General features: G+C 47.6%; 1 protein-coding gene across 2 annotated transcripts in view; it reads right to left on the reverse strand.

Moving 5' to 3' along the window:
- Window positions 1-2,677, reverse strand: part of Tgfb2 (transforming growth factor beta 2) — an 83,306-nt gene extending 80,629 nt beyond the window's left edge. For both annotated transcript variants that reach the window (XM_021160653.1, XM_021160661.1), the window contains exon 1: window positions 1,112-2,677. In XM_021160653.1, the coding sequence (XP_021016312.1) occupies window positions 1,112-1,457 (346 nt within the window). In that variant the 5' untranslated portion in view covers window positions 1,458-2,677. The remainder of the gene's footprint in view (window positions 1-1,111) is intronic.
- Window positions 2,678-12,929: the final 10,252 nt, after the last annotated feature.

Raw genomic sequence — 12,929 nt, forward strand, 5'->3', positions numbered from 1 at the left:
TCTCTCTCTCTCTCCCTCCCCTCCCCTCCCCACTTTTAAAGAACTCTGAAACAAATCTACACTAACTGTACTTCTCCCCTTCCCCCACAAGGCTCCACAATAAATCGCTGCTACTGTATGCCAGCTGTTTCTGAAGCTATTGCTCCCAGCGAAACAGGGGGAAATATTTTTTTTTAAATAGCTGTCTTTCCCATCTTCGATTTCAGAACACACAGAAGACCCTGCTGCTTGTGAAAGTGCCGGGACACAGAGTTCAAGGTTGAAAAAGATCATGGAGAATCCCCCTAAGAAAAAACGACCTGCTCCCAGGCTATCGAGGACTACCTAGAAAAAACGGGAAGTGAAACCTAGTTGAGCCCAGTTAGAACCTTATTTATTCTTTCTAACTGTCCACGTGAGGTCAAAAGGGGACTTGGCAATGCGGCTTTGCAAGAAGACTGAGCGTAAAAACATCCAGAGAGAGCAATAAATGACCCCGGAGGCTTTAAGGGGTTTTGAGTGACCCCCCCCACCCCCACCCCGTGCGCCCACAATCCAGTTTGGTGTTGGTGATGCTGACATTCTTAGGGGTGAGAGACAATAGCAAAGGCTTGGGGAGTCCCCAGATAGGTCAGCAGGGAAGGGGGGCGCCTTTGGGAAGGCTAGTTTGGAAGCACTTTTTTTTAACTCTTTGTGTACCAGTTGGAGGACACCCCAACCCCCACTGCATGCCAACCCGGCAAAGAAAACAAAGTCTACCTTGGTCTCTTAGTCTAAAGTCATCCCAGGAAGCGCTTTTCTTTTGACAGAAGGGAGCTGATTCGCTAGTTGGTAGACCAGGGGAGAGGAGAAACGCAAACATCTTTTAAAAGGTCTGGGGCGTTTGTGGGTAGGGAGTTATGGAGAAATAAATAAGTAAAACAGAAGTTGAAGGTTTTCAAGCCTGTGGATCTCTCTCCACGACTGGAAAGGCAGTGGAAGGGACGAAGGACAGAACGGAAAGGAAGCGATCGGGACCTGGGGACTGGGAGAGGAAAGGGCGAACGCCTAAGGCTGCTGTGGATCTGAGGAGCTCCGGGCCAACCTTAGACTCGGGGATGGAAAAGTCAAAAACCACGGAAACTGTACTTACTTTCGGAGGGGAAGTGGGACGGCATGTCGATTTTATAAACCTCCTTGGCGTAGTACTCCTCGTCGCTCCGCTCGCGCTCGCAGGCGGCTGCCCTCCGGCTTGCCTTCTCCTGCAGTAAGTCCCTGGTACTGTTGTAGATGGAAATCACCTCCGGGGGGACCTCATCCGGCTCCGGATAGTCTTCCGGGGGGCTGGTGAGCTTCAGCTTGCTCAGGATCTGCCCGCGGATGGCCTCGATCCTCTTGCGCATAAACTGATCCATGTCGAGGGTGCTGCAGGTAGACAGACTGAGCGCCACCGGGACCAGATGCAGGAGCAAAAAGGTGCTCAGCACACAGTAGTGCATGTTTTTAAAAGGAAGAAACGTTGATGTTGTTATTTAAAGTAAGAAAATATATATATATAAAAGAAACTAGTAATTCTCAGAGCGGTCAGGTAGAGTTGTTTTTAATACGAAACTTTTGCAAAGCAGTCGAAAGTTAATGCCCAATAGAAAAACGTCCCTGGCTGGGATTCCTTTAAAAAAGAAAATGCAACGCGTTCCCAACGTGGAGATATTAATATGCGATGCTGGGGCGGGGTGGGGGGGGATCTCTCACTTTAAGGAGTAAGAAAGGTTTGGGTTTTTTTCTCCTGGAAGGGAGAGGGTGAGTGGCTCTGAAGTAGAAATAAACTTAAGAGGAAGAAATGGAGTTCAGTGTGTCAGGCTCGGTGCGGAGTGGCTGATCTGAACTCCGATCCTCCGGCCAAAAGGGACGAGACGAGAAGGTCCGGGGGCTGGCAGGAGGCACGCAGGGCCGCGGGGAGCGCTGAGCGGCGGCCGGGGCTGCGCCGGGCTCTAACTGAGATGTTCAAAGACCGAGCGGCTCGGCCCTGCCTTCCACACGTGTGTGGATGAGTGTGCGTGTGGATGTGTGCGCGTGTGCGCGCGTGCGTGCGCGCGCGCCGAGGGCGAGCCTGGCGAGCCGCGGGGAGGCAGATGCGCCCCGGAGCGGCTTACTCGGAGACTCGGTGGGATACTGTCCGCCCCGGAGATCCACTGAGGCCGGAGCAGGCGGCGAGGATCCCGCTCCTGCCGGCCGCGCTGTGGCCTACACCCGGCTGGGTCGCTCCACGTTGCAGCCGCCGCTGCTGCCTGCAAAGAGGGCCAGCCTCCAGCTCGGTCCTTCAGATCCTCCTTTTCTTGCTCCAGGCGGCCAAGGGCGACAGCGATCGGCCACCTCCTTAACCCCCTGTGGAACAACACCGCCTCCTGGGCGCGTTGGCTGCGGGCTGCCCCGGGAGCTCGCACCCTTCCCTAGCTTCTCCTAGCTTCCACCAAGGTTGCACTTTCTCGCTTAGGGTAAGTAGGTACTTGCGACCCTAAAATAGATCTCTGCCGATCCTTCTCTCCGCAGCCGGGTTGCTCCAGAAAGGCTCTTTAAACCCTAATACTTCTCTCCATCCCTGGCGCCTGCCCCAGAGCTCAGCTCTCAGCTCCTTCTCTCTCTTTCTCTCCCACTCGCTCTCCTGCCGGCAGTTTCAGCAGCTCCGCTCCGAGCAAACCTTCTGCTGCCAGCAGATAACATCACGATCCTGCCCGGAGCAGAGTTTTATAAGTGCTCCCCAAACCACGTGTTTGCCTTCAACAAAGTGACGCGCTAGGATTACAGTCAGAAGTCCTCTGTTACTAAGACCACGAGCTCTGAACCATTGGAGGGGGTGTGGAAAAGGGGACAGCCAGTAAGAGAGGGCGACTAGCATGAGGAATTTGCAGTAGTCACTGTCTGTGATCACCAAGGGTCTGTGTGTGGAGGGGCAGGCAGCTGAGCATCCCGTTTCTACACGGTGGGGATCACTCATTCGCAGCTTCCCTGAGTCCCTCCTGTGTTGAGTGCGTGCACATGCATGTACAGGCGTGTACACACACACACACACACACACACACACACACACACACACACACACTGTGTTCTATGGAGCCCCAGAATACTCAAGGCCATACCAGCCCAGCCCTGAAGACATGCCTTCCAATCTGAGACTCCTGATCTAACTCTTGAGTTCTCCGGGATTCCACAGGTTGTTTTTCATTAGTCTGTTTACAATCCAGCCCTGTTTGCCTGTGAACTAGCAGAACACAGAAGTGCCCCTTTCACCCAATGCATGCTCTGTATCACTGCTTTGAATAAAGGAACTGTTGCCTTCTTTATGTGAGCCCCTGCTCATGTGGCTTTCTCCTCAGCCTTCCTAGACAGGGATGACCCACCATCTTCTGCCTGTCGCAGCACTATCTAAGACACCTGGGTTTTAAATGTTTGCTGTCTCCTGTCACACAGTATCATAACTTGACATTTTCTACTTCAACTTGCTCAAACTGGTTGGATAACAGAATCTTTCTTCCCACTGGTCTTTTTCCCCTTTCCCTTTAGTCAAAGTCAACATTTCAATCTTAGTGATGACTAAGGAAGTTATCTGTGGCCACAATGACTACACAGGTTGTTTAAGCTGGAAACTGTTGAGAATTCCCCCAGGTTAAGGCCTCAGTATCATTTCCTAGTTCAAAAGGATCAAACCTTTAGGGATGCATACGTGTGTGTGTGTGTGTGTGGGGGGGTTATATTATTAATAGAGGGAGCTGTAATGATATAGCTGGCATACATTATATTCAGCAATGAACATTATTATTTGTATTTCACAGACAGGGAGACTGAGGCCATAGGAAGTGAGGTCTGTTGTTGCAGAAAACAGGAAGGGGTGGGCCTGGGTTTTGCAGAGAAAGCCCACCTCTTGGGTTCTTTCCCACCATGCACTTGGAAGAAGTATCAATCCCAGAACATCTGACAAACAGGGATCCTGGGGTTCAGTAAGTGTGGGAGTTGCAGAATAATCTACTGCCCTCTTACAGAATCAAGACCCCCCCCACACACACACACAGTCATGTTCTATGTTCTAAGATTCCTGCAGAAAACTCTCTCATGAATTATCACCTCCCCACCCACCTTGAACACAAAATTCCTCTACTCCACTGGCCCTGCGAAACACCCTGTCATGAATGAATTGTTCTAACACGCACCTAAATGATTCTGAAAACCGTATTTAAAAAAAAACCTCCATTATTGGCAGACTTCTTCCTTCAAGGTCAGCCCCAGGCAGAGGGGTTTGACCACCACCTACGATTCTCTAAGCTGAAACAGAACTGATCAAGAACTCCTGTCTGTGAGCTGATGGTCCCATCAGCTGGAGTCTCCCAGTGAGTCCCATTCTGATCCAGCTGTACAGAGAAGACACAGAGCAGGAGGTAGAGCCAACATCACTGGTTTGTGGGGATGCTGCCAGGAAAATCTGTTGAGCACATAGGTAGGGTGTTCTCGGCAGCCACTGAGCCTTTTCCTGGGTGCTGAGACTGCCATAGGTACATCATAGGATGAGCTGACATAGCTGAGTGGGCAGAGCAGTAGCAATCCCCCTGTATTTCATGCGGGAAAGTAGGCACTCCATCCACGCAGGCAGGCGCCCCTCTCAGGATCGGTACCCACACTCCTATGCATGATAGTAGCTGAGAACTTAGAGCTCTCTACCCCTTAGGCCTGAGGCCAGACCTCTTCCTAAAAGGCTCCTTTAGTTTTCTCCCCAAAGCCCAGGAGTTGACAGACACATCTTTTCTATCTCTCGGTGTGACTGAGCACAGTGACTGAATTCAGCAGGAGAGGAACCTCTCTTGTCTCACGGGAGAGCAGTTCCCCAGAGCGGATCTTGGTTGTCATAAATGAATCCTGTCTTCGGCAACGCTAAGGCTTCTGCCATCTCCATATTCAGGAAACAAAACCACCATATTTAAGGATCATAAGTGCTCAGAGCGCTACAGGCAATAAGGTAGAGAGCACATTACATACACAGTCTTTACTACCCCAGTGGTCAGGGGGACTGGACCACGCTGTGAGTTCAAAGTCCTGCACTGTGGCTTTATGAACCTAAGGAAGTTATTCAGAGACTGTTCATCACCGGTGAGAACGGGGTCATATGCAGAAGACTATAGGGAGGGGGTCATCATACAAGGCATGGGAAATGTTTATAACAAAGTCGGACCCTAGTGTCTGCTCATTAAACTAGGTCCTGTTATCCCCTCTCCATCGCAGTTAGGGGTCACTGCCAGGCACGTCTGTGTCTGGTCTCCACTCATCACCCAGGAAACACATAGGAAAGAAGTCACCCAAATCTGCTGTGGCATTCTGCCCCTCAGTAACTAGAATAAACAGCTAAGAAACACACTTTTGATGAAATACGATACAAACCTGCTATCAAAGTTCAGTTAGGCATTAGACGTTAAGGTCTCTGAGCCCCCTAAAGTGAAATGTTTGCTTTCTAGGCCAGAGAGGTTGAGGGGGAGGAAGCAGCTGTCTCAACCAGCAGCCCTGACTACTCATTAATGGGTCTGTTATTCACCTCAGCAGTGTGGAGCACCCACAAAACAAGGCTGCTCATAGCTGACCTGGGGTTTGTCCCCTGTTTGTCACGGTTACGGTCTGGTCTGAGGTCTCCTTCCTCTTGTCATAGAGGAACTTATCTGGGACAATTTGGAAAGTGTTCTCAATGCTTTCTAGCATTCAAAACCAAACCAAACCAAACCAACCAAAAAAACAAAACAAAAACAAAAACAAACAGGAAGTTGGGGGGGGGATATGAAGCTGCAAATGTTTTTTTCAATCACTGTGACAGTAAGTGCAAGGATAATTCTTTCCCCTCTTCCTGGTGACTTCTATCTGGGCAGTTAATTATTTGTGTGAGTATGCGTGCCATGGCACAATTGTGGAGGTCAAAGATTAGCACTCCTCCTATACCATACGGCTCCTGGGACTGGAACTCAGGTCGCCATGCCTTTTCCCTCAGAGCCACTTCACTGCTCTGACTCTCATTTCATCTGAGTCTATAACTCAGTAACAATGCTTGGTCCACATCATTTTTTTTTCTCTCATGATCTGTATGTATTTCAAACAACAAGTTTAACCACGGTCTAACAAGTTCTCAGTAGTTAGACAACAATAAAAAGAACCACAGACATGGCTCAGTCAGTAAAGTCCTTGCCTTGCGAGCATAAAGACCTTAGTTTGGTCTCCAGCACCTACGTAAAAGCTAGAAGCAGCAATGTACTAGTGTAACTCCAGTCCCGGGGAGACAGACAGGAGGCTCCCTGGGGCTTGCTAGCCAGCGGAATCAGTGAGCTTAGGGCTCAGTGAGAGTCTGGCTTAAAAACTAAGATGGAGGGTGGGAGAAGAGATAGAGTCATCTGACACAAACCTCTGGCCTTGCACAAGCACATGCACATAGGCGGACAGGCACCTCTCTCCCTGAACAATAATCTATTCTATTTTACTTGACATCTGTACATTGAGCTCAGGATGAAGTGATAGGGCAGTGGCAGGGACCATGATGAGGGGCCTTTAAGAGACCTGTGCTGGTCAGAGGGAGAAGGGTTACAAGGTAAGAACAAGGAAGGCCAGCATTCAGGCAGCCTTAAAGAACGAATCACTGTGTGATGACCATGCTCCCAGGCCGGACCCCTCACTTGTCCATTCCTGCTGGAGACAGTTCCGTCAAGAGTGTAGCTGCCTGCCCAGTGACCAGGGTTGCCGCCCCTCTAGAGGTTTTTCTAACATTTAGCAATGCCTCTAATTTCTTGACCCTGGTGAAATCCATCAACTAAGACAGCACTTAACAAGGGCATTGCGCACACGATGCTAATACTGAGACGTGAGGCCCGGACTCTTTCTGTTTTTTTCTGTGGGTTTTGGGTTCAAACTTAGGTCTTCCTGCTTGTGAGACAAGGGCTTTACTGACTGCGCCATCTCCAGAGAGCCCAAATGGAAGCATTCTTAAGATGCATACGCTGTAGATAACTGTCACCTTTCCCCTCAGGGGGCTTCAGACTGTGAACAATTCTACTAGCAAAGGCATCAACCTGTATTTCAAGCAACTCTGCCTTTCTACTACCTCACTCTGCAATTTAAAAACATGAAAATAAAGCAGGAAACATAGGGCAACAGTAATTGCATTTAAAAAAAAAAAAGAAAGAAAGAAAAAAGCCTCTCTGTGGTTTGTATGACTGATGGAAAAACTGGTAAATAAGTATTTTAAGAAGCAAAAGTATATGTTAATAACTATTTCTGAAAGTACAGCCAGATAGATGGCTTTGATGCGTAAAGCTTGAGAGTCCTGACCACAACTCTCTGGTGATGACTCCAACTCTCAGAGAAGAACGTTAGAGAACTCACAGATTTAATCAAAGTTCTTATTAATGAAATTAGCCACATCATTCATTCACCACACAAACTCAGGCAGCGTGGGAAGAGAATGCAGCTCAGAAACGCACCACGAGCAAGGAGGCAGGGTACCACCGGCTGCCCTGTTAGGATGGAGCTGCTCTCGAGTCTTCATCCATAGGAATGGCTCTGGTTTTCTCGCTTGTGGGAAAAAGAGGCCATGAGACATCATGCGCGTACGCCCCCAGCCTTGTTTATCTCCACATCATTTCACAGCTCCCCTTTGAAAACACTTACTCCGCGATTTCAGTAATTCATATAAAACTACACCAACACAGCAGTGAAGTCTGCAAGAAGCTGTGGGTCACAGGCCAGCCAATCTCCCACGTGGGAAGAAAACAGGTAACAACCATGAGAAAGATGAGGAGGCCAGCAAAAGATGGTTCCGTGGATAAAGCTGCTTGCTCTAGAAGCTAGTGACCTGAGTGCCATCCCTGGAACTCGCACAACTCTATAACATTGTCCAAGTTGTCCCCTGACCTTCACACACACACACACACACACACACACTATGGACGAACACCCCCCCACACACTAATAATATAAGAAAAATTGGGAGTTAACAGGCATTTCATGCATTTTTAGAAAACAAACAAACAATAGATATCCTTAGACATGAGAAACAAGTGTCTCCCTGTCATACTGTGGTAGGGCTGGTGCGATGACTTAACAGGTAACACACACGTGCCACCAAATCTAGCCACCCAGAGTTCAATTCCCCAGGACCCACACAACACAGCACTCCCATAAGTTGCTGTCTGCCCTCCACATACTCAATAATGAACACAATTTTAAAATAGAATTTTCTTTCCTGTCTAACACAGCCTGATGCTTCCACAAGCCAGGGACTCCTGAAAAGTTAACATCAAGTAACGGAGGGAGTTGTGTCTCAAAAGGTGTGATCAATATTCCTATTTGTGGTTTTTGAATCTGGTCTGTACGTGTTTTTAAAAACAAAGGCATCATTAGAGTTCCTAACAAGTGGCAAGTGATCCATCAACCAGAGAAAGAAATCAGCAACCAACCATGTGTCATGGTGACCCGAGCCCCAGCAACTCGGAAACCATCTTACACATGACTGGTTTTATTTGCTCCTTGGAGAAGCCTCTCTGTCTTAGGATTTTACATTGAGTGGGATCATTAGTGAACAAACTGTTCTAGGGTCAGTTTGGCTATCTGACCAGCTGTAACAATTTAATCAATGCCAGTTACACTCGTGAAGAAAGCAACTACTCAATTTCTGGGGGAGAGAAATTTCGTGTAAGAGGATTCAATGAGAGCAGAAACTCTGCCACCTGGAGGACATACGTGGTATTTCACAATCTCCAGAAACTTCACATGCTCTCAAACTAGAATATTTTCCTCAGTTACTGCATCAACTGATATGAAATCATATTAAAAACCTAGCATGATTAACATTTTTATCTCAAGAATATTTTTATTACTGCCCATAAAATAAAAATGATCGTTTTTAAAGTATGACATTTTAGGAAACATGCTTGGGTCAGGAGCTGGGGATGTGGCTCAGGTGGTAGGGCTTGCTTAGTACCTGGAAAGGCCTGGGTCTGATGCCTACAGAGGATCAAAGGCTGTGCCAGTACACAGGTCTCCCTCCTAGCACTGAGGAGATAACCGGGGGCGGGGGGGGGGATATTAAGTTTAGGGCCATCCTCACAATGAGGCCTGAGCTAAATAATATCCCTGCCTTAAAACAAACACAAAGTCCTTAATCAGGGACAATGGGACATCCTTAATTAGGTTTGTCACCTGTTATGTCCTAGATGTTAACATTCTAAGCTAAATACAATCTTTATAAAGCATAACAAAAACACCAGCCACTATGTTAAGCAAAAATCAGCAGTCCATGGCAATCCACTGCATCTCAGTACTAAAGGGAGCCACACCAAGTCTGTGGGTGCTACACAGCACCCAGATAATCAAAATATATAGCCCTTTAATTATCAGACATGCTCAGGCAAGACCTTGTAATGGCTTCTCCAGCAACACACTATGCAATAAACTGGCCTCAGCTATCCAAACACACCCTGGCGGTGAGAGAACTGGAAGCCGCCACTGGCGGGAAGATAGGCAGGCATCTCTTGTTGCTTGGTGCCTGAGTTCGTCTTACACTGGCCCCACGCTCATGTCACGCTTAGGGCCACTAACTTAAACATGCTTGATCATCTTTCCCCTAAGAGTTCAATTTCTAGAATCTAATTTGCTCTCAGTCATCAGTACCAGTTAACATGGTGGGCATTCCTTATCCACAGGGGACATTTAAAGATGCCTGAAGGGGCTGTCTTAGAACTGGAAAGTAGCAAGCCCTGTTTATATTCTTTATTCCTATATATACATACCTATGGCTACTATGTACAATTAACTCCAGTATATAATTAGAATAATTACTAAAATATACTGTAATAGATGTACTCTCTCTAAAAGTAATCCACCATACTACATATCTGCAACCTCGGTAATTTTCCTAAGACAATAAGTTCACCTTTTCAGGTAAAGGAAGCCTTTTTACAGCTTCCCTATGGCACAAACTGCTGGCACCCGTTATTGTCCTTTGTGGTCCCTGTTAGGGTTACTTGAATATAAGCACTGCAATACAATGACCAGCTTGGCTACCCGTGGGCTGGCAGTACTGTGTGGATCCAGTGGCAGGAGGAGGATCCCTTCCCAGGCAGAGTCATGCATTCTCTCATGCTGCTCACTACAGCACACAGCTTAAAGCAGGTGAACTACTGACATTTTCCACGCTGTGTTTTTAAAACATGGTTTCTATGAGTAATTGAAATTGCAGAAGGTATCCTCACATGGAAGAGGACTACAATAAACCAAGAAAACAGGTGCCCATTTAAAAATCAGCTTTCACTCCTTAAGGGGCACAGGGATGCAGGTGAAAAGACAGGAAAGAGTTGGGCTTCTGTTGGCCATGTTCCCCTGGGGTAACTAGTCAACCTGCTGAGACAAAATCTCTTCCCTTCATTTCCTAAGGAGCAAAAGACTGTGGCATTCCATCAAATAATAGGTTTTTCAATAAGGGGCTTGTCTTCTCAGACTCTGGAAAGTCAGTCTTACAAAGAATGTCTTTCTCTATTAATTTTGAATACATTTAAATTCTCACCTACACCACCCATGACCACACTGGCATCATGGGTATGTTTTTCTTTGTCTTCATTGATCATTTGAAATGGGAAAATATGGAATTTTCAGGGAACATTAACACTCTCCAAAAAAAAAAAAAATCAATGAATTCGTATGTGGTTTTTGATCTATTAAAAACAATGCCAAAACACAGCATTCCTGTGAGTGGTTTCTTGAACTGTAAGGGACATCCAAGGAAGATCAGTAGACTGCTGGGTAGCTGCTGTTGCTTCCTGTCAAGCACGTTAGGGTCACGGTGTCCTGTGCAGCCGGCTGCTCCTCGCCCTGCTGCCCTTGTGGGGGATAACAACACAGTGACCCTCTTGGATCTAAGCCTTTAAGTTGGTTACAAGCTCAAGAGAACCCAGTGCTATTGTACAAAGACAAATATTATTGTGCAGATGTTATGCTTCTACGACCCAGTATTTGGGGATAACTGCTGTGTCTGGCTCCCGACCCGCCGTTTTCAGAGCTGATGTCAGCTCACTGTTTATGTCCATTCCATGGTGGGGTGTGCATTTCTGCCTGAGACTGGTCTGGGCCCACAAAGGCAGAGAGGCAACTGTCTAGTAGCCTGATCAACAGCTGCAAGGCCACCCACGCACACAGGGGACTCAGCTCTCAGCTGTCTCTCTACTATGAGCCTCAGTTAGTCCTGACCCCATACAAATTTGGTGTTCCCACTTTGATGTTTATGAACTGATTGCATTAAAAATGCAGCATGATGATTCCAGGGTTAGAGAAACTGTTATTTATACAAAATGTGGTTAACACCTCATCATTGAAACCGGCTGGGCTAATAACACCCACGGTGTTGTTTTCTGTCTCCCTCAACTCTGTAGCATTTTCTCTGGCTCTGTGTTTGCTAGGGTGCACTGGGACAGGATGGAACCCTGGGAAGCTGGAAGCACTTCCTGGGGCGCTCCTAAGGAGTGACCCTGCCTGAGATGGGACTCTGCAACAGGGGAGCTCGTGACTTAAATGGTACCCAATGTCAGTCAGAGCTCAGGAGATGCCCTGTGTTGCACCGGGAACCTAGTCCTGCAGTGCATGGTGACGAAACTTAGGTACAATGTGTTCATCTGAAAAACTTACGCTAAAACCCAAAAACTATTTGTTATTAACAGTGACCTAATACTTAAGAACAAGAGCTATCATTTATCCTTTAATTATAAGTGTCTCACACACACACACACACACTCTCACACACACAATTCCAAAATATATCCCCCAAACTGGACAGCTCAATCACTATTAAAATAGTCCTTGCATATACGGGATACGCTACATGGGATAAAGTATGGGACAGACTTGCAAGTTACTGAGTGTTCTGTTGCTGAGATAAACCACCAAGGCCAAGGCCAAGGCCAAGGCCAAGGAAACGCTCAGAGTTTATTTGGGCTCTTTGTTCCAGAGGGAAAGGATTCCACAGCAGCAGAGCATGTCATGGTAGCAAGCAGCAGGCATGGCACAGGCAAGGGGGAAAGAGAAGCGCAGAATGACAGGAAGCTGGGAGCCCCTTCTTGGGTTGCAAGCACTAAGCAGAATGAAGCCCGAGTGCCACACTCCCCCAGCAAGGCTGCACCTCCTAAGCCTCGCCAAACAGCACGGCCGGCTGAGGACCAAGGGGCATGTGAGGAAATTTTTCAGTAAAACTAGCACCGAATAGAATTCCAAAATCCACCACTGTTTTAATCACACTAAATAGATGTGCGGGGAAACTTTATCATCTTCAGAGTCAAGACATGCTGGGTAGCTCCACGTAGCTTTGAAAAACTTTTAATGAAAAGTAAAATTCAAAATGTATTTCTCTTATTTCTACCCGTGCTAAAATGGCCAACAGCCATCTCCCTGTGTCAGTGTCCACCAGAGTGCAGGGTGCAGATGGGAGGGCACTGGCATAGGAGAGGCAGAAGGTATCATGCTCGCTCAGTCTGCCTGTCTGCTTGCCCTCAGTGGAAACCAAAGAACTTTCGATGTGTGCTCCTGCTGTGGAGACTAGGTGAGAGACGGTACCTCGTGTAACAACACACAAGAGGTTCACCCCGCACCTACATCAAGAGCCATATCAGTGCTGACTACCCAAACAATGCTCAGTAGACTACAGGAAAATTCCGAGGCCCCCCCTGAGCTAGAATACACTACTGGCTTACAGGTTAGTTAAGAACACCTAGAACCTATTCTCTATGTATGGAATTCTGACTGGCCTCATCAGAACCTGCCCTGTTCAGATACCAGTGTCCATTCAAGGGGCCTCGTGGCTCACTGCCAGCATCCTCCCCTTCCTAAATCAGCTCACAGGTCCCCTCGATGGGTATGTCTAACAGAGCTCTAGAAAGACCCTCCCCCAAATGATCGCTCAGCCCAGCTCT

This window comes from Mus caroli, chromosome 1 (assembly GCF_900094665.2).
Source record: "Mus caroli chromosome 1, CAROLI_EIJ_v1.1, whole genome shotgun sequence".
Classification (NCBI taxonomy): domain Eukaryota; kingdom Metazoa; phylum Chordata; class Mammalia; order Rodentia; family Muridae; genus Mus; species Mus caroli.